The sequence below is a fragment of the Pholis gunnellus genome (genome assembly GCF_910591455.1).
Source record: "Pholis gunnellus genome assembly, chromosome: 16".
NCBI lineage: Eukaryota > Metazoa > Chordata > Actinopteri > Perciformes > Pholidae > Pholis > Pholis gunnellus.
The window spans coordinates 10,709,277-10,728,938 of NC_136543.1; the positions used below are offsets into that span (position 1 = coordinate 10,709,277).

Below are 19,662 nucleotides of genomic sequence, written 5' to 3' on the forward strand. Positions count from 1 at the left end.
TCATTGTGAAACCATCTTCTTGGGAAGACGTTATTTGAAACACTCACATTACAGTCACACCCACTGCTTACATTGATACATCTGACACATAATGAAGTCTCTCAGGAGTCAGTATATCAATGATTCATCCACTCTCTAATCAATAAGTCATGTTATAAAGAGTGCACTGCCCTGTCTTTGCAGTCTTTTATTCGGCTCCAGGGAGTATTTTGGCCCCTGGTGAAACACGAAACTGTAGATCATGACACAGCATGGACGCAGCAAGGCCTTTAGGGTGAAATCAGCTGTCATCATAGCATCGGACCTCATTATATGACAAAATGAAGCTGTTATTTTATTAAACTGATGATGTAGAGCTGTAAAAGAGTCCTGATGAGACTTTAGGGTACCCGAGATCAGTTTCCCTGTCATTGGGAGTACTACTCTTTGAAAACAGTTAGCCTATAATGTCAGGGCGACTTTCTAATAAGACATTATTCACAACGGGTTTATAAGTAACCAGGAACTTTGCTAACGAATAGTAAATAATCTGCTAAAAGCATTCCAGACCAATTATAGGTCTTCATCAGTGTTAAAGCTACTTGGAAGCCTGTGTAACAGACTGGGGGTGTATGGGCTCCAATGTTCAGATCGTATTATTCAGACTGTAATTATGTGCAGTTGAGTGGGGAGTCTGTGATATTGGGGATTTCTAGCAGCAGTGGAAGCCTATCTCTGATACCGCTGGCTGCAAAGTTGCCATTTTGCTAAAGGCTGCTGGACTGCAGCCGTAGTCGGAATATAAATAAAACCCTAAGGTAATTCAAAAAAAGCTACTACTTTTTTGTAGTTTTACTTGTTAATAAAGCACTAAAAATACATAACAAAACAGCTAAGTAAGGGTAGCCGTGTTGCCAAAGAGGCTAAGGCGGTGACCATCTTCTCTCGTTTCCTGCACAACATGCACACAAAATACTCAAACAATCATTAAAAGAAAACTAATTTGGATAATTATCTGCTGTGACTTCAAAATGAGCAGTGGCTGTAACTACCTTAAACAAATAGGCTCAACGAACACTCCTAAATAAGCATAACAGGGGATTTTCTTCCAATTCTGACGACGTTGCGTCAATGCAGCATCAGAAAAGACGCAATAATGTTGCATTATGGATAAGCGTCAGTGTTTTGGGGAATTTGGGACTTAAAAGTCGAAATATCTTGGTCTCTGCTCCACCAAATATTTACCATTTTTTAAGAAATATATCTCAAATCGCAGAAGCTTATGAAAGTGCAATGGGCCTACTAGATAGCTGGAGAACTATTAAAACTTGGTTTATCATGGAGGCATTATTGTGTATCCTACCTGTTGACCTAACGTTTGAACTCTCTCAGCATGTGATACTTTGAACTACATCAGCAGATAGGATAATGCTATAATGTTTAGGAGGGGGTTTCCAGGTTTGGGGGGTCAAGCCTTGGCCCAGTTCACTGGATGAAGACGATGATGGACTTCTCTGTTAAGTCCAGGTCTGTTCCCTCCGGAGGGACCCGTGCAGACTTCGCTGCAGCGTCAACAACTCGTCTATTTTTAGCAGGGCTGTCTGAGGCTGCCATGTTGCCTGTGCGAGGTAAAAGCTCGTCCGCCCCAGAAGAGATACTGCGGCACTGAGTCACGGCGCTGGTCTCTGCTCGCGGCGTGGCTCTCAGGTTCACCGTGTTGCTTAATTAGGACTTCCCGGAAGAGTCACGGTGCTGCGCGCAGCTGAGTGGCGGGGCAAGGAGGCAGGAGGAGACCGAACGACCACGGCCACGACTCCGACAGTCACCAACTAAAACATCTGTAGACATTTTGCGGACCAGAGGAGGGAGGTAAGTTGATTATATTACTCACGAGTTTCTAACTGACTGTCAAGTTGTGTTAATTGTGGCGGAGCAGAGGGAATAATGGGGTCTCCAACGTCGCAGAAATATCCAGAGTCATCTTCACTTGCTCCCTGCGCCATGCTCTCTTATATTTAGCACGCAGTATAAGAGCACACTGTGTTGATTTTGTGCTATTGTTGTCTCCCTTTATCGCGTTTGTCTGCTGGAGTAACGGTGCGTGTTGCGGCGTGGAGCATCAGATTTGAGGGGCGGTGAAAGTCCTGTCAGCGTGCCAGCAGGGTGCCATGTCATGGTTTATTATGAGGCGTCATCTTTGGACCGAGAGAGTGCGTGCGTGATGAGCACCTGTAATCAGCCGATATGAGTCTCAAATAGCCTATCAATGTCATGGATCATACATGCTATAGACTGTAGATGTTTTGAGTTTCAAACAATTGACAAAACAATTTTAACTAAAGGTCCATTTAGTAGATTTTGAAGCTTTTGATCACATCTTCTCCTTGGTTGACTCAAACTTTGGTTAAACTCAACTTTGACTTTTTAACTGAACTTTTAAGTGCTCAGGAAAAAAAAATGTATAAAGTGAAAATGCAGATGAAGGCCATGTGATATGATTGAAATGTCCAAAACCGCTACTCAATGGACCCAGGACCTAGTACCAAGACTTTCACCAACATCTCATACTGATAGTATAAGAGCGTCCTGTTTAAATGGCTATATACACAGCTGTAGCATAAACACAATACATAGAACAATTATTTGCCGGATATACTAAAGTGTGCTTGTACAGTGCAGCACAGGACCTTGAGACCTACATTAGTATTCCTTACAGTAGGCCCATAGCAGCAGGCTGTGGCCCAAATTTAGCCCCAAAGATCAGATACCAGGCCAGAGGGTTCAGGGAGACACATGCGGTTCAGCGTGAAGTCAGTAATATCTTTCCACTGCAGGAACAAGTGTGCTTTCTCAGCTGTTGGTTGGGGTCTGTATGTGGCAGACACTGTTGCCCACCTGTCTGAACCAACAGAGGGGAGGAATGGGTTAATTTACTAATGTCTATAGTGTCTACATTTAGTTGTTTGTCTGACGTTGTGAAGTCTTTGTACCATTAATGGTTTGAATACCATGGCTGAATGTATTAAGTGCATAAAGAAAGCTAAAAGAGCATCACTGGCCATGTCTTTGTATTGGCATGAGGAGTTTGGCTGTTTGACAATACAATCAGTGCAATCGCTGTCTGTTTCTGTCCCATGGTTTTAAAATACATTCTTATTGACCGAGACAGTGATTAAATGAAGTGTGTTGGGCTTGAGCAAATACAGTAGTTGAATCTTTGTCATCTATTCAATGCATAGAATTTAAAGCTGCAAAATAAAATCTGCCCATCGCTATTTCTCAGAGCCCCATCTTTAAAGAGTAACTTCACACCCTTAACACACATCACTTACAGTGATGTACATGTGTACTACTGATATAGTATATATGTTCATGATTGGTTAATAAAGGGTTCTTACGACAATTAATCAAGTCTGCAAATGTAAATGTTAACAATTTGTTGATAAGAAGATGCATTTTGGTTCAGATAACTTGCAGCACCTCCCCAGGATGTAAGTGGTCAAATAGTCAGTTGGAGCAGTCCGTTGTTTCATGCTTGAGAAAAATAAACATCCACCTTTAAAGACGATTAATTAACCATAAATGACATTTTTCTTTTTGTTTTGCACATGTTTAAACAACAAGACTAACTCCAATACTTGTATAGATGGCCTAAAAAGAGTTCCAAAAATGTGAATACTTTATAGCTATGTTTATCCCTGCTCAAACTCAAGAGGTCAACTTGACCCCCCTCGATCCAAGCAAATGTGTTGGAGCAAACGTTGCTTCATATCTGACTTGTTGCACGTGATACGCCTACATTGAGCTCTCCAGGTTTCAGACTGTTGTGACCCAGAGGGCAGAAATAGCAGCTGAGTCCTGCGACTGTCATCTGGCACGGCTGAGAGGTTTCTCCACAGAGATGACTCGATGACGCCCATCAGGACGATGTTTAACGCTCATAGCACATAATTACCAGACTATCATTTGCAAAGATTACAGACAGGGAAAACTATGCAGTCTATAGCTGCCACATTAATGTGACGCAAAGAGCCTCCTGGTGTTTGTATGGATCATTTGTGAAGCGACAAAAACAGATTACAACTCACACCATTGGATTGTTTGTTTGAGAGGAAGGTAGCAGGTGTCAGATTAGGAAGTGCGTGTTACCTAGCAGTAGTGTGCGTAAACATGCATAGGGTTGCAGGATTGAATTCCGCTCTGTTGACTAATCGCCTGCATTGCCTCATTGTGAGGCATATGGCTGGTCAGTGTGAAGGAACGAGATACGATGGGGTCTGTGCCTTGTTTCAGTGGCCTTCGATTACAGCTGGAGGTTTGCTCTTCTCATAACAGTGAGTTAAGCTTGACAATACTGTCTGCACATATCAGCTGAGTTTGGGCACAGTCCATATAATCATGCATGTTGAATGTCTGGGACATTTATGGCATTCAATACTAAATGAAGAAATAGAGATTACCCATTCCAATTCTTCCATTTTCATCCTCCTTTATTCCCACATCATTTATTGAAGTCAGTTTTATTCATTCTAATATTTTTCAAAATGTCGTTCTTTCAGTTTATAATAGTGCCACTTTTTATCAGAAAGTCTTTGTCTGTCAACCGAGACAAACACGACAGTAAAAACTGGAACTGAATTAAGATAACTTGCAATTTAAGTCTGTGGTTGTATATATTGTCTGTATATATTATTAGATTCTTCATTTAATTACATTTTTTTCATTCGAAACAGAAAACATATTGTTTCTGCTTAAAGATAGGTATTTTCTTCAACTTTTCTTTCTTTATTCCACTGCACTCAATTCTCTGTCCCTTCTTAATCCAATTGTGTGATACGTTCATGTGTTCATTGGTTGTGACTGTGGCAGAGCGCCAGACAGCTCGAACAGAGACAGTGTTCATATAAACCCAACAGCATTGGCCACGTTTAGTTTCTCTCTGCAATGGGCCAGCTTTTTCAAAACAGGGAGCCTCAGCGTGGGAAAGTTGAGCAGTGATTAGGTCCTCAATAGTGATCCTCTGCTCAGGAACCAGTGCTGATCTCTCAAGAAAACACTTTTCTTCTGCCATCAATAAAGTGAAGCAACGTACTGTGTCTCAAAACAAATACCTAAGACTAGGAAGGTCACAGCTTAAGAAACCAGTCTTTTGTTTCTAGGTTTGTCACCATGGAAGGTTTAATGGAGCGGCTGGAGCAAGCTGTGACTCGCCTGGAGAAGATGCCCGTCATGATCCAGGCGTCCAGCGGCATGGCCAATGGGAACTGTGTCAATGGCATCGATGGAGGCAAGTCTGTGCTTCAGCAATACTCAATACTAGCAACACGTTAAACAAGCACTGGGTAAACCGAAGGGAAAGCTCAACTAAGAGCAGTGGTTTCTCTGTGTTTCTCCAGGTTTGTCTCAGTGTGTGGAGGCCTTTGACGACCTACTGAGAGGTCCGTTGTCGGAGTACCTGAACTACAGCCGCGCTATCGGAAGTGAGGTGGAGAAACATGTAAGTTGTGCTTGATTCAGTCACTGAAGTCTCTCTAAACACTGTCGTCTTACTGTCCAGCTGCCAAAATCCAGATGAGAGAAGAAAGGAGTTAATCAAAATGTAGAAAAGGACAGCACTCTTTGTCGTAAAGATAGAAATACAATATATATAATATTTTATACCCACTTCTGAAACTAAATATACACCCTTGATACAGAGTGTAAAGTCCCACCGTTCCACACAAATGTTGGATGACGGTGATGAATAAGACACCTGCCCATGCACACACTCATGCATGATCTGCAGCAGCTGTGGGAGACAGATGTTACCAGCTGCTATCCTAACAATCAGTAGAGGTTTGTCAGTTTACTGTGGGCAAAAGCAACTGTTAATCATTTTTTAAAGTGACACAGATCCATCCCCTAAAAGTCCCCCAACTTAATTCATTTCTGAAGTATCTGTTTCACTCCAAATGTAACTCCAGATGGTGCCCTCAGTTTGAAATGTTTTGCTGTGTAAATTACTTGAAAATCTGCTGTACATGTGTTTTGTACTTCAATATAAAGGTCGATTGCTCACAGGAATGAGCTGAGATCCTCTCTAAAGGGAGCACAGATACCAGTGGAGCAACTAGTGCAGTCTGCCTGTGCTAACCTTTATTAAATGTGTGAACAAACATGCATTGTCCTGCTTTAGATCCAGTTTACATATGTGTGGCACTGGAAAGCTGCAGGATAGTGATGTTTGTGTATGGGAGGGCCGTGATCCAAGGTTTCCTGTCTTCTACAAAGCCAAGGATGGGAGTATGACTGAACTTTGACCATACTTTAATTTATCAAAACGCTAGTGGACCACCTTTTCCTATTTGGTAATGACCTGTACTCCCACTAGGACTGTGAGTGTGTTGTGTTGTAACCCAGTTGGCAATAGAAGCAGCGTTATGTCCTTTGAATAAATCCAGAACAGAAGAGTAAAGGCAGGAAGAGAGAAATCACAGCTACATGTAAAAAAAAAAGGAATGCTTGTATTTGTTCCTCCGTAACTTGATAGAAGATCTCTATCTCAATGTCACATCACTGAACTGGACGAGAAGGAGGGGGAGTGTGTGAGCGAGAGCCAGAGGTAGTTTCTTGAAGTTTGCAGAGCTCCTTTTATGGACAAAGCCTCCCTGGTGGTTCCCTTGGCCCGCGACTGGAGGTCTCAAACACACACAGGACACAGCTGGTTGGGACAAACCCAAACTCTGTGTGTGTGTGTGTGTGTGTGTGTGTGTGTGTGTGTTATACAATTTTCTTTTCATGCCTAAGACAGATTGATTGTCTGCCTAGATTTCAATAGTCGTGAGAAAAAAAATGTAAACATTAGAGAATGAAAGACTTGCAAACCTTTTTTTCATAGCACTGTAACATTTTCTAGAATACACATGCTGCTTGTTACATTCCATGTATTTTAACCCGAACCGTATCCTAACCTGTCTTACTTTGGTTCTTTATGATCGACAGGCGGACATGGTTAACAACGCCCTGCAGAATCAGAGAACTTTTCTCAAGATCGCCGCCACGCACCAGAGACCTGCACAGGTACAACATGCTGAAATGGTGTGACAGCTGTGTGTGGTCACTGGCGAATTAACGGAAGCTGTGATTCCAGTGTGTTGTATTGAAATTGTATTGATCCTGTGGCATCCAGCATCAATCCCACAGAGGTTATGTCAATGTGCACTCAACTACTCTAACTTATTGTGTCAGGTTAATATGAGAATGTTAGACCCTTGATTACCTAATTCATGATAAATACAATTATTGAAACCATTACTCTTATATGTCAATGTGCCAGTTATTTCTGACACTTTCCCCTTTATCCCTGAGATATGCTTTACTGTAAAACCAAAGGTTTTGCCACTGTAAACTAAATCAAAACCACTTTTACTGCATGGCAAAAAGGTGAATTAGTAGTTTATTATTAGCAACAGAAATCATGTGTGCCAACCTTCATGTCATTAACAGTATTAGTTTTATTAGAACCCAACTGAACCTGGTGGAAATGATGAGTAATCATTTAAATGTGACTCAGTACCATCATCATGATTAGCTGCTGCTAGCTCTCAGTTAGCTGCAGCAGCTGCTGCTCACAAGATTCAGTAACAAACTGCATCAAACGTTTCACATCTGACATAGAAAATGAACTGTATCTCGGAGCGGTGTGTCGGTCTGTGTCCTCCCCTCGTGTGTTCCCCAGCAAGCCGGGCTGTTCACAGAGGGATTACGCTGCTCTTTGACTAAGAAAACGCCAATACAACACATTCCCGACATGATCACGTATAGAGAAAGGGGGGGTGGGAGAAATGTGTGTGTGTGTGTGTGTGTGTGAGAGAGAGAGAGCTGATATGATATCATCCCATTGGCCTTCTGTTTGTGTTGTGTGTGTGTGTGTGTGTGTGTGTGTGTGTGTGTGTGTGTGTGTGTGTGTGTGTGTTGTGTGTGTTACAGGGCTGGTAGAGCCCACCAGGAAGTGATTACTCCCTATCTGTCAGGTCATTGGTCAAGAGGCTGTGAAAAGAGCGTTCAGTGATTGTCCGACATGCAAACGGGGAAGGAGTGAGTGTTTTACAGAGAGAGGGGCTGACCCAAGAGAGGGGAGGAGAGAGATATAAGGGAAGGAGAGAGGAACTTCTGCATCACTGGTGGCCAAATAAAAACAAAACAAGACACAGAAAAAGAGATGAAACAGAAGTCTTGTCCTCTTTCCAAGTATGTCATTATCGTAAAGTGCTTCTTTCATCTCTTACTTCAACTTAACTTGAGACTTAAAAACCAAAAAACATTGAAGTCCTTTCCACATACCTTGTCCTGTACAACCTCAACAATGAAAAAAATAATGAACACCGTGCAAGACGGCCATTTAATATTTCATTAGTAGGCCTACGTGTATGCATTGAAAGGTCTTAGCTGTAAAAAGAAATCATAAAAAACACCAAGAACTGGTTTAACAGCAAAATATTTAGATGTCATATGATTTTAATTATCAAAATTTAGGTTTATCAGCAATACAAACTGAAAAACTCATAATTTAAGATAAAAGAGCGAATCAATTTGATAGCATTTTTAGCAATCTTATGCCGTGTTCATGTCATGTGGGATGGAAGGTAGCGATGGAGAACACCTCGTTTACGACTTGCGAGCGTTCATAGAATCAGACAACTCAAGATGGTTTTATGAATATGTTGGTCGTTTGAGGGTTAGAAATAATGTGCATTTATAAAATATCACTATATCCTTTACATTTAGGGTTAATTAGGTTGGAAGACAGACATTAGTTGACGTGAGGCGTTCCAGTTTGTTTGACTTTTTAGCCACTGGTCCCAGTAGCACTGTGAAAGCCTCATGGGAAGTTAAATACTAATGCTAGCAACAAAAAATGTTCTCTCTTTACAAATTTTACTCACCAGTACAGCCAAAGATACCCGTTAAGCTCAGAATGCGGATGTAAAAACCCAGTGTCATGTCTAAGATTCTCTAAAAAGCATGATTAAAGAAATGCTCTACGAGAAAGCTCAATGCCAAGCTGAGGCTAGTGGTGCTGAGGCTCAGTTCTCTATTCACAGTCAACATGACCCATAAACCCTTCAATGCACACACACACACACACACACACACACACACACACACACAAGCCAACTACCATCAGTACAACCCCTGTCCTGAAAAAACTTCACAAACAAACACACACACATTTGTCGACCTCACTCATTCATCTGTATCTGTAGTCCGCAATGCAGATCAGGCATATGAGGAAAAAATGTGTGTGACCAGGGGCCTCCCTCTTTAGACACACACACACACACACACACACACACACACACACACACACACACACACACACACACACACACACACATACACACATACACAGATAACAAACTTCTGGCCTTTCTCTGTAGTGCAGCCCCTGCTGTGCTCCCTGACTTTTTATGGGCATGTTCTATATTTGAGCCTGTGTGTGTGGCTGTGGGTGTGTATGTATATGTGTGTGTGTGTGTGTGTGTGTGTGTGTGTGTGTGTGTGTGTGTGTGTGTGTGTGTGTGTGTGTGTGTGTGTGTGTGTGGGTGTGAGAAAGAGAAAGTTAGAGTGAAGGAAAGTAAGCCTCTCTCTCATGTGACCTCAAGTTGGCCTGTTAGCTTTGTGTGTCTGGCAGTTCAGACACACTGTAGACTTTCACAGTTACAGTCGTTCTCCCATTGTCGCCGTCCACCCTGCACCTTTGATCCACTGCTTGTATAGGAAGTCAAGGCTCGGACGCTGTGCTTTTGTAACACACTGCCCATCCAATAATGTGAGCCGACGTTTTTAAACCTTTTATTCGGCTCATTCCCTTTCTGTCTGTATCTCTGCCTCAGTTGACTTCTTATCCACGTAGTCATATGGAGGCCTACATTTGCATTTAGAAACATTTATTCAAGTCATTGTGTTAATCTCAGTTCAGAGATTATTGACTGTGTAAACTAGTTCAAACAAGCTGCTTTAGTTCAGCCTTTGATTGAATTAAGTTCTCCTGTCTTTGTGCTAAGCTAACCGCTTACCAAAGGTTAGCTATTCCGCTCCCAGCAAGAACAAAACACTTGAATGGACTAAACACGTGAAATACAACATGTTAGTTCGTGAGCTTTCGAGGTGCTGGTGGCCAGGCCAGCTGTTTCCCATTCTTTCAAATATTTATGCTAAGCTAGGTTGGCTACTGGCCATCACACAATTAGCTTAGCTTATCTTAGTGTAAAGTAATATGTGTTTGTCTATGTAAGACCAATGTAGATCTATCTGTGCTTAGGAATGATGCAGGTTTTGTTCCCACAATAGCTAGATTTCAGCTTGTCCTGAACTGGCAAATTGCTGAAGGGAAAACATACATGAAAAATTGATTCCTGTGTTCACTTGATGCCAGCATGTACAGTATATCTGCCAGAACATTTTCAGGTTACAGTCCACTTGGGAATACAGCTAATGAATGTGTGTCTCTTCTCACTGCACAGCCTGATTGAGTGAGGGGAAGTCCACTGACTCACAGGACACAAGTCATACTTTCAGTGGGAGCCATGAGGACGTTGTTGTTGTGTGACGTAGAAAGGGACAGACAGCTATAATGGACGCTAGCAGTTGCCAGAGAATGTGTCCTTGCTCTTTATTAATTTCCACCGAAATAGTAGAGCTGAAAATATCAGTTGATTTACTGTTAGTTGAATCTGCAGCTGTTTTTATTAACAATTAGTTGTTTTAGTCATTCTTTGAAAGCTAAAATGCCATACGTGCTGATTCCAGCTTCTCAAATGTGCAGATTTAACTCTTTTTTTGTTGTGTATGATAGTGAACTGAATATTTCGAGGTTATGGGTCAGAAATTGAAAGAGCTTGGAAACTCACGATAGGCATTTTTTTCATGGTTTTTGAACATTTTATAGACAAAAGCATTGAATCAATTGTTTTAAATTGAATAATCTGCAGAATAATGTCACCTCAAATCACCCTCACCATCCATTCCTACTCAGTAAACCCAGTACGCAAGTATGGTAGCTGCTTTGGAGAGGGAGGATATACTGCTTTAAAGCTCCTCGCACACAGATATTAGCTGGATTTAGTGAGAATAAAAGCAGCCGGAGGAGCAGAGAAAGGAGCGTCGACCTCAGCTTATGGAGATCATGTGCAACTCATTGGAGGAAGAATTTGTTGGGAAAAAAGGAGAACAATCTACTTCTGTTTTTATTGCTCCTTTGCACGCAAGCATAGGAGCTGTATTTTCATATACAGCATAGCGTCACACCTACAGCTACTTGTAGTATATAAAAAATACACCTGAATTAAAACAGATATGTTTAAATACACTCACTTTCACACACAAATGAACTGCGGGCTGTGGAATAAACCACACACTATAGCTAGAGATACTTTACCATACATCAGGTTGCCTATACAAACTGATGTTATTAAAGCATATACACTGGCTTATCTTAATGCATGTCATAAATCAGCTACTTCAATAACAGAGCAGTGTTCTGCAGCTTCTCATCTGAATAAAGAAACACTTTTGTCACAGCTCATTAACAGTAAATAGTTCACATAGCGGCCAGTTCACTGCAGATCAGAACAAGAAAGCTGTAATTCCCCAAATGAAACATTGTGTTCCTGAATCTATGTGCGCGGGTGCATGTGTGATAGGTAAACTGTAAACACTGGAGGAGCAGTATGCCTTACAAGGCCAGAGGGATCTCCCCATGAACCGAGGAATGTTTCAGGAACGAAGCGATGGGGAGGGGAGCAGAGGGCTGGGAGACGGGCTATACTGTTGCTGAGATCTGGAAGATCCAATGGAAAAAAGCTCTGGCTAATAAAATTACTTACTGTCCTGTAGCCTAGTTTAGGAATTACTGGCTGGCAACGAGACCAGGCTGTGTATGGAGGGTTGGGGAAACAACATTGGGGTTGTCAAAACTAAAGCATCTAAAATATGTTGAGGAAGAAAGAGGCTGTCATGTTTTGTTAAAGACAGTTTTCTAGCTCTCAGGGCTTTTTGTAATTTGATTTAAATTTAATATGTTGTTTAGAAGTCCCAATATCCTACCGCTCTACCTCGCTCTTTCATCTTGCATACTCCTCTCACACTGACATTTTCTCCTGCATCCTTCTGCTCACCTATTCTAATAACTCCCTTATTCTTCTTCTGCAGACGGAGCTGCACGACCTGCTGAAGTCAATTTCGGATCACATCCATGAGATCCAGAGCTTCCGCGAACGAAACCGCGGCAGCAGCCTCTTCAACCACCTGTCAGCGGTCAGTGAGAGCATCCCCGCTCTAGGCTGGGTGGCTGTGGTAAGGAAGAGTGCAAAGACACACACTTAAGCACACAAACACACAGATATATACAGGAAAACACATGTAAGAAGATGAAAAGCACATAAACACATGTATATAAATGGATAAAACAAACTCACCAAAGGAAACTCTTAACTTAATCAGGAAAAAACATCCAAGTTTCCTGCTGTGAAAATAATGTACAGAAACAAAAGATCTTCAAAATCATTCCTTTGCTTCGAAAATGCTTTGAAAAAGTGCAGATGCACATGATGCACTAAAAACATGCACTGCCGGGCCGGTTATATCTTTAAAGCGAGGAGAAGCTCGGATAACAACACAAACACAGGGAGAGAGACTTCTCTGCTCAGGTAGACATTAATCCACTAAATCTTTACATAGCGAACAGTTGTTTGCTTCTCTATTCATGTTCAGAATGTTAAATACGGCTCCTTTAATTGCAATTACACCGTCATATTAAATACATAAAAACTACAATAATGTTGCATTTAGACAGATTAGTATAAATAAACACAGCCTTCCGTGTTTGAAATCCAGTATTTCTTCCTCTGTTTCATCAGTCTCTGTTTCTCGTCATAACAAAATACATTTTTCTGAGTTTAGGGATAAATATCATTTAGATTAAGATCAAAGCTTTTCCACTTGAGTATTTAAGAACAAGCCTCTGGAGCAGGCTCTGGTCAGCGTTCGTTGCTGTCAGGAGGGCACTTTTCCACACAGGTATAATCAAACATCACGATGTGACTGTCACTATGAGCTCTTCTGCTTTTTGCTCTCAAATGAAGACAAATGCTGCTGATAGTCAGATACTTTCTCAGAAGTCTGTATAAGAAAGTTTTGACCTCACACTGCCACCGCCACAATGACAGTGAGGTAAGTATCTTCTAATGAACTTTCATGCCTCTCAGAGCCAGAAGCCGGGTCCGTATGTGAAGGAGATGAACGATGCTGCCACCTTCTATACCAACAGAGTGCTGAAGGACTACAAGGAAACGTAAGTCAAAACCATAACAGTGATGTTTTAGCCCATTTACTACGGAGCATAAATACTTTACTTTACTGCAATTTTGATCTAGAGATTCAGATTCCTCTAACTTCTTTTCAATCCCAGGCAGCCATTGATTTCAATAGTTTCTGCACAGTATGAAAGTGAACATGCAGACTTGTGTAATCCATCAACATTAAGTTTGCATCCTTTTGAAAATATTTCAATATTAGCAAGGCTAATTAAAAAAGCAGCATCAATCACACTGACTCCAAAAAGAACTAGGCTTCAGGAGTTTCTTTTGTTACCTTTCATATCTGTTGCATTGTGGGATATTATTTTACCAAATAGCACAATATGCAATATTCCAGAAAGACACATTGGATTAAATCTGTATGACTTTAATAGACGACTTCGTTCAAGAACGTTCATCAGTGAAATGCTTCATTTTACATGATTTCCTTTCTCTACATTTTTCATGACCTTCTGCTTCAATCCATCCTCACATCCCCTCCTTTTGCACTTCCTCACTTTGCTCCTTCCTACCTTATTGCTTACCCTGTCTTCCTCTCTGTTTTCCTCTGACCATCACGTCTCTCACCAACCTTCCCAGCGACAGGCGTCATGTAGACTGGGTGCGTTCTTACCTTTCAATCTGGACCGAGATGCAGTCCTTCATCAAACAGCACCACACTACAGGACTGGTGTGGAGCAAGAGTGTGAGTACAGCTACTTCTCCTTTAAAAGCTAACAATACACTTGCCTATAAACAATGCATTACTCCTGTAGCAACTTGTTTATTATTTCATCTGGTTTCCATTCGCAGGCCTTGATATTTTTATATCAGAGCTCAAATTAACTCCTGCTATTTGCGTACACTTCCATTTTTAGTTATGGAGCAGCCGGTTACATAAACCACTGCAGAGAGCATGAATGAATGAATGAGCTTCTCTCCAGTAGCTGCACCCTGCGGGGCTCCATAGAGCTCCCAAAACCTCTGACACTCCCACTTCTGTTTATGGATGTCAGCTTTGGGACTCCTCTGCACTCACGCTCACTAGATCCCAGAGATTGTTATGGCCTGAAAACCAAATCCTTCCACACACACTTGACCTTTTTTTTCCTTTTTAGCTGGAAGTGTTTCTCATCTTTATTCAGTCAGGGAAAGCTGTGGTGCAATTTCCCTCTTAAAGGAACAATTTAGCATTTGGGGAAATTCACTTATTCACTTTTATTTTATTTCATTTTGATTTTGCTCTAGTCGAGAGTTAGATCAGGAGACTAATACCTGTCTTGTGTCTGTGTGTCTGTACGGTAAATATGAAGCTATAGTCAGGACACAGTTAGCTTAGTTTAGCCTAGCATAAAGATTAGAAACAGCTAGCATGGCTACATCCAAATGTAGTAACAGTGCATCTCATTTAGTTAATTTGTACAAAAACTTAAAGGGTGGCTTCATTATTTTTCAACCTGGACCCAATAAGTGACTATAAATTCTTGGCCTGGAACAGCAACATCCTGAAACCCTGGTAGGCGTATTTTAACTGTTTCCCCCTGTTTTAATTATTTATGCTAAGCTACATTAGGCTAACTGGCTGCAAGCTGTAGCTTCATATTTACCAGACTGGTGAGTGGTGTCAATCGTCTCATCTAACACATGTTAAACTGCTCCTTTAACATCAAACAAACGATTAAGTTAAAACCTCAGGTGAAGCGAGTGCTCAACAGCTGTGCATGCATGTGTGTTTTCTACATGCAGAAACTTGAGAGCTTGCAGAGACTGTTCGTGTGTCAGCTGTTGTCCCTGCTGTCAAACGACAGAGCTGAAGTGTGTGTGAGAGACTCGGGTGTGTGTGTGTGTACGTACAAGGACGGGAGTGTGTGGTACCAACAGGTGGTCCTCAGGGTTTACTTGAATGGAGGTTTTCTTCACAGAAGAACCCCGACAAAGAGTCTGTGTACACACACAGTCTGCGCCGTAACCTAAACTGCAGGGCTGGTCCCCCTTTAACACAGCCGTCATCTGCTGCTCAGATAGGGGTTTAGTGACACGCTTACACTCTGACACGCACAGGCTGGCGTATGGAAGTGGCTTTACACACACACACACACACACTGCCAATCACATATGTTCCTATGCTTCAGATCAGGCCTATAGCAAAAAGGAATTTAGAATTTCATAAAAAAATCAAGATTATCCTTGTTTTTTTTTAACAAGTTGTGCCACTGAGTTGATAATATTAGTCTTATCTGTAGTCCTGTCGGCAATTTGTGGCCTCTGATCAGTTAAGTACATTCTGGATGAGGAAACGTGGGTGTTTTTTGACCGAAAAGTAACACAAAATCTTAATTATTATTATCTTATTAATCTGACAGTTTTTTCTCAATATAGAATGCCTTAAAACAGTGAACATTTCCATCACGACTTCACTACAAATCCCAAGGTTAAGTCTTCAAATTGCTGCTTTGGCACAACCAACAGTCCAAAACCCCAAAATATACATAACCCAAAGAAAAGCCAAAAATTCTCACATTTTAGAATCTGTATCCAGTGGATGTTTGGCATTTTAGCTTGAAAAATGACTTAAATGATGGATCGAATATCAAAATAGTTGCCAATTCATTTTCTGTTAATTGATTAATTGTGACCAAACGCCCCTCAAAATCTACAAAAAGGACAGAAATGCCCTCAAACAAGAAATGCAAAGTTCTCCTCTGCCTCAGACAAACGTGTTTGTGTGCACCCGTACACACACAAACACACAAGCAGCCACGAACACAAAGAAGCAGTCAGATGGTTTTACAGCCATGCATGAACACACACATGCTGCTTCTAATCCAGTGGTATGCGCTGAGCTGTTTAGTGTAACAGCTCAGCATTGTTCAGCAATGATATTCACGACACATGTGCCTCGTGTCAAAGGGCACGTAGTCTCAGCTGTACTCAGAAGCGCGTAAATTGACAGTTGAACTGCTGTGATAGGTGTGTGTGTGTGTGTGTGTGTATGTGTCGGTCTCTGGCAGCTGTGCGAGGTCTTCAGACTGTGTGTGTGTGAATGTGTGTGTGTGTGTGCGTGTGCTTCTCTTCACTGTAGTAGTCGATAGGTGGCTGTGCACTTTCACTGTACACAGCTTATCAGTTAAACCAAAGCTGCTTTTCATTGTAGACACATCGAGGTGGACTGAAGATGACCAGAGCACTCATTATAGGTCCTGATTAGTCTAATTACAAACTGACACTGCTCAGCCAGCGACATTTTTGAAAGCTACAGGACTTTATTTTATATTCTAGCTGATATACCAAAGTCTCCAAAGAGACCAAACATTTCCGGTAGATTTCTTTTGGGAAATGTTTATAAAATATTGCACTAGGTGTCTAGAATATTTCCATTTGCTGAATAGTCATGGGTTTGAATATTTAACCCAGTGAAAACATCATATAGCTTCAATAAAGAGCTGTAACAAGCTGGTACAAAATATATAAATGGGGTACTGACAGACAGAGACAGTAACAACCTTAAAGCTGCTTCAAGGGAAATAAAAGTACTTTTTCTCATCTTCATGTCTGCAGAGCACAAGCACATACACACCATGGTCTACTGGTAAAAAGACAAGCTTGATGATATTTATTGTGCAGTACTCCCTCTGCTGGAGAAATATGTTACTACAGCTGTTATCTCCAAAATAAACTGCTGTGTTTTCTCGCATTTAAAGCTCACAAAGCAAAAAGGCAATGGTGCTGTCTAACATTTGCCTTTTTCCACCCTCCAGGGCCCCATCGCTCCTCCTCTCTTTGACCCCCCCAGTGCTCCGTCCTGTCCTCCTCCTCCTCCTCCTCCTCCTCCCCCTGGCCCACCGCCGGTCTTCACTGATGATGACTCCCAGCCTCAGGCGGGCAGTGCGGTGGCCCAACACTCAGCACTCTTTGCCCAGCTCAACCAGGGCATGGACATTACTAAAGGTGGGTTGAATGAAGGTTATACAATATGCATGTGCAAAAGGACGTACCGTAGCTACCATTAATGACACAGAGATCATGCCCTGACATTTAATTAAACAACAAACTGTTCAATGTTTTCTACTACATCCCTGCATGTGCATACATAATTTCTCCTCATGTTTTCCATCTGTAGGTCTGAAGCATATATCGGATGACAAGAAGACCCACAAGAACTCCAATCTGCGTTCGCAAGCAACACCGACCAAAACAAAGTCCCCAGGGACTGTGAACTCTCCCAGGGCAGCAGTCCAGAAAAAGCCCCCGCTGCTGGAGCTTGAGGGGAAGAAATGGAGGGTGGTATGTGAAATGTTTACTTTCTCTTTGAGGGATTATTCCCAAAGTAAGATACTATATTTCCATCTGGTGGTTAATCCTGTATCATTGACTGAATCTGTTCCCTTGTGGTTGCAGGAGAACTTTGAGCAGAAACACGACCTGATGATTGAGGAGACGGAGCTCAAACAAGTGGTCTACGTCTTCGGCTGTAACAACTCCACCCTGCAGATTAAGGGCAAAATTAACTCCATCATCATAGGTGAGCACTCTGAAAACCGACTGAACATCTTTTGATTAAATTCATAGTTTCTGATTATCTTAATGTGTATTGACTCTCTCCAGACAACTGCAAGAAGATGGGTTTGGTTTTTGAGAATGTCGTTGGGATTGTGGAGATCATCAACTCCAAGGGAATTCAGTTACAGGTGAGAAAAACATTTACAGAATACAATGGCTTCAAAAGACTCTCAGATTTAGGGCCAGTTATCTATGTTGAATATAAAGTACAGTAGATCTGGAGGACTTTAGGCTATAGGGCCTTAGAATCAGTTGTTTTTCACATCAGTAATTGCAAGATGTCTGTCTATAGGTGTTGGGAACAGTTCCCACCATTTCCATCAACACGACGGAGGGCTGCCAGGTGTACCTCAGCAAGGACTCCCTCAACTGTGACATCGTCAGTGCCAAGAGCTCTGCGATGAACATCCTGGTACCACGAGATGAGGAATATGTAAGTGTCTTGAGATCAGGGGCAAGGAGAGTGTTGGATCTCTCTAAATACGGGTTAATCCAGTGTTTTTCCTGAGTCTTCCATGTGTGTAGTTCTTGTTCCACAGTTGCATTTACAGTTACCTTCTTGGTTATTCTACAGAGGGAGTTTCCAGTACCGGAGCAGTTCAAGACCGTTTGGGACGGCTCCAAGCTGGTGACAGAGCCGACTGAAATCGCAGGCTGATTGACGCTTCATCTTCATTACCACCGGGCTTTCATTGATTTTCTTTTTTTTTTAATAATCTCTGTCCGAGACATAAAAGGGATTAACGCGACAAACTAACTTTTGGTCCACCTGTTGTTCCTGTATTTGTGACTTCATGTCTCTCTAGCACTTTGAAACTGTTGATTATGAAGAACCAGTGAGTAGGTTGATTGTCCCTCTCTAAAAAACACATCCCCACAGAATAAATGCACATCTCAAGTGTTGAGTCCTAAAGAAAGCTAATGTATTTACCTTTTCTTAGATGTATGTGCCATACCAATAAAGGCATTTATGTAAGAATATGTAACTATTGATATATAATCAATTATATTTCAACATTGTTATGACTGTACTCAATGAAGATTCACCGTATGAGAGCAGAAGCACCATTTAGACCACAGCAGTAAAACATTTGACAGAAAAAGCTAAAGATTACATAACATGCACATATGACATTCAGTGGCCAGGCAGACAAAAATAACTTGGAGTTACGTGTAGGACTACTTGGTATATTTTCTATCTAATGAAGTGTATCTTAGATATCTCTTTAAATGTGTAGAGGGCATGGTAGTCACTAGTCATGTAGTATCATGTAAAGTGTCTTTGAGCACCTTTTAAAGCACTATACAAATAAAATGTATTATTACTGTTGCACTTAGTAAATGAAGATTATGCAATACTGCTCACTGTATTTTGCATTAACGGCAGATGTCAGTCTTGCTAGTGTTTGTATTGTGAAACCAATCAGGTCAGACGAATGTTACAATGTCAGATTCTGTAGAAGTTATTAATTCAACGTGAAATAATGAACTAAATACTTGGTTATTTCTGAGAATACTTGTGAAATCATGTGACGAGCACTGCATTGGTACACCTTTGACGGTAGTAGTAACTTTCACACTTCCTAGTCTCCTTTGTAGTATTACTTTGTTCTAAGATGTAGCACATGGCACCAGCATAAGATACATAAGACAGTATACACCACTAATGCTTTTCAAAACTTTTAATTAACATTAAAGCAAATTGATGTAATTGTGTATCATTTTTCAAATAAAATCAAAACCCTCCGTTCTTGTTTGTTAGAGTTTTTTTGCAAAAGAGAGCTGC

At 41.4% G+C, this 19,662-nt stretch overlaps 1 protein-coding gene across 1 annotated transcript; it reads left to right on the forward strand.

Annotated features, from left to right (window-relative positions):
• Nucleotides 1-1,637: 1,637 nt before the first annotated feature.
• cap2 (cyclase associated actin cytoskeleton regulatory protein 2) lies at nucleotides 1,638-19,617 on the forward strand. The gene is made up of 13 exons (XM_079176094.1): nucleotides 1,638-1,848; nucleotides 5,139-5,266; nucleotides 5,376-5,476; nucleotides 6,961-7,038; nucleotides 12,172-12,315; nucleotides 13,227-13,312; nucleotides 13,917-14,022; nucleotides 17,075-17,264; nucleotides 17,437-17,600; nucleotides 17,715-17,838; nucleotides 17,922-18,004; nucleotides 18,169-18,309; nucleotides 18,451-19,617. Exons 2-13 carry the CDS (start codon nucleotides 5,149-5,151, stop codon nucleotides 18,532-18,534), a joined length of 1,419 nt encoding a protein of 472 aa, XP_079032220.1. The 5' UTR covers nucleotides 1,638-1,848; nucleotides 5,139-5,148; the 3' UTR covers nucleotides 18,535-19,617.
• The last annotated feature ends 45 nt before the right edge of the window (nucleotides 19,618-19,662 follow it).

What these genes read in the sequence shown, in the direction of transcription:
- cap2 (XM_079176094.1), top strand. Translation starts at nt 5,149, where the DNA reads ATGGAAGGTTTAATGGAGCGGCTGGAGCAAGCTGTGACTCGCCTGGAG. An exon ending in GAAGTGAGGTGGAGAAACAT is followed by an intron (nt 5,477 to 6,960) that starts GTAAGTTGTGCT and finishes TATGATCGACAG; the next exon opens with GCGGACATGGTTAACAACGC. An exon ending in GGGCATGGACATTACTAAAG is followed by an intron (nt 17,265 to 17,436) that starts GTGGGTTGAATG and finishes TTCCATCTGTAG; the next exon opens with GTCTGAAGCATATATCGGAT.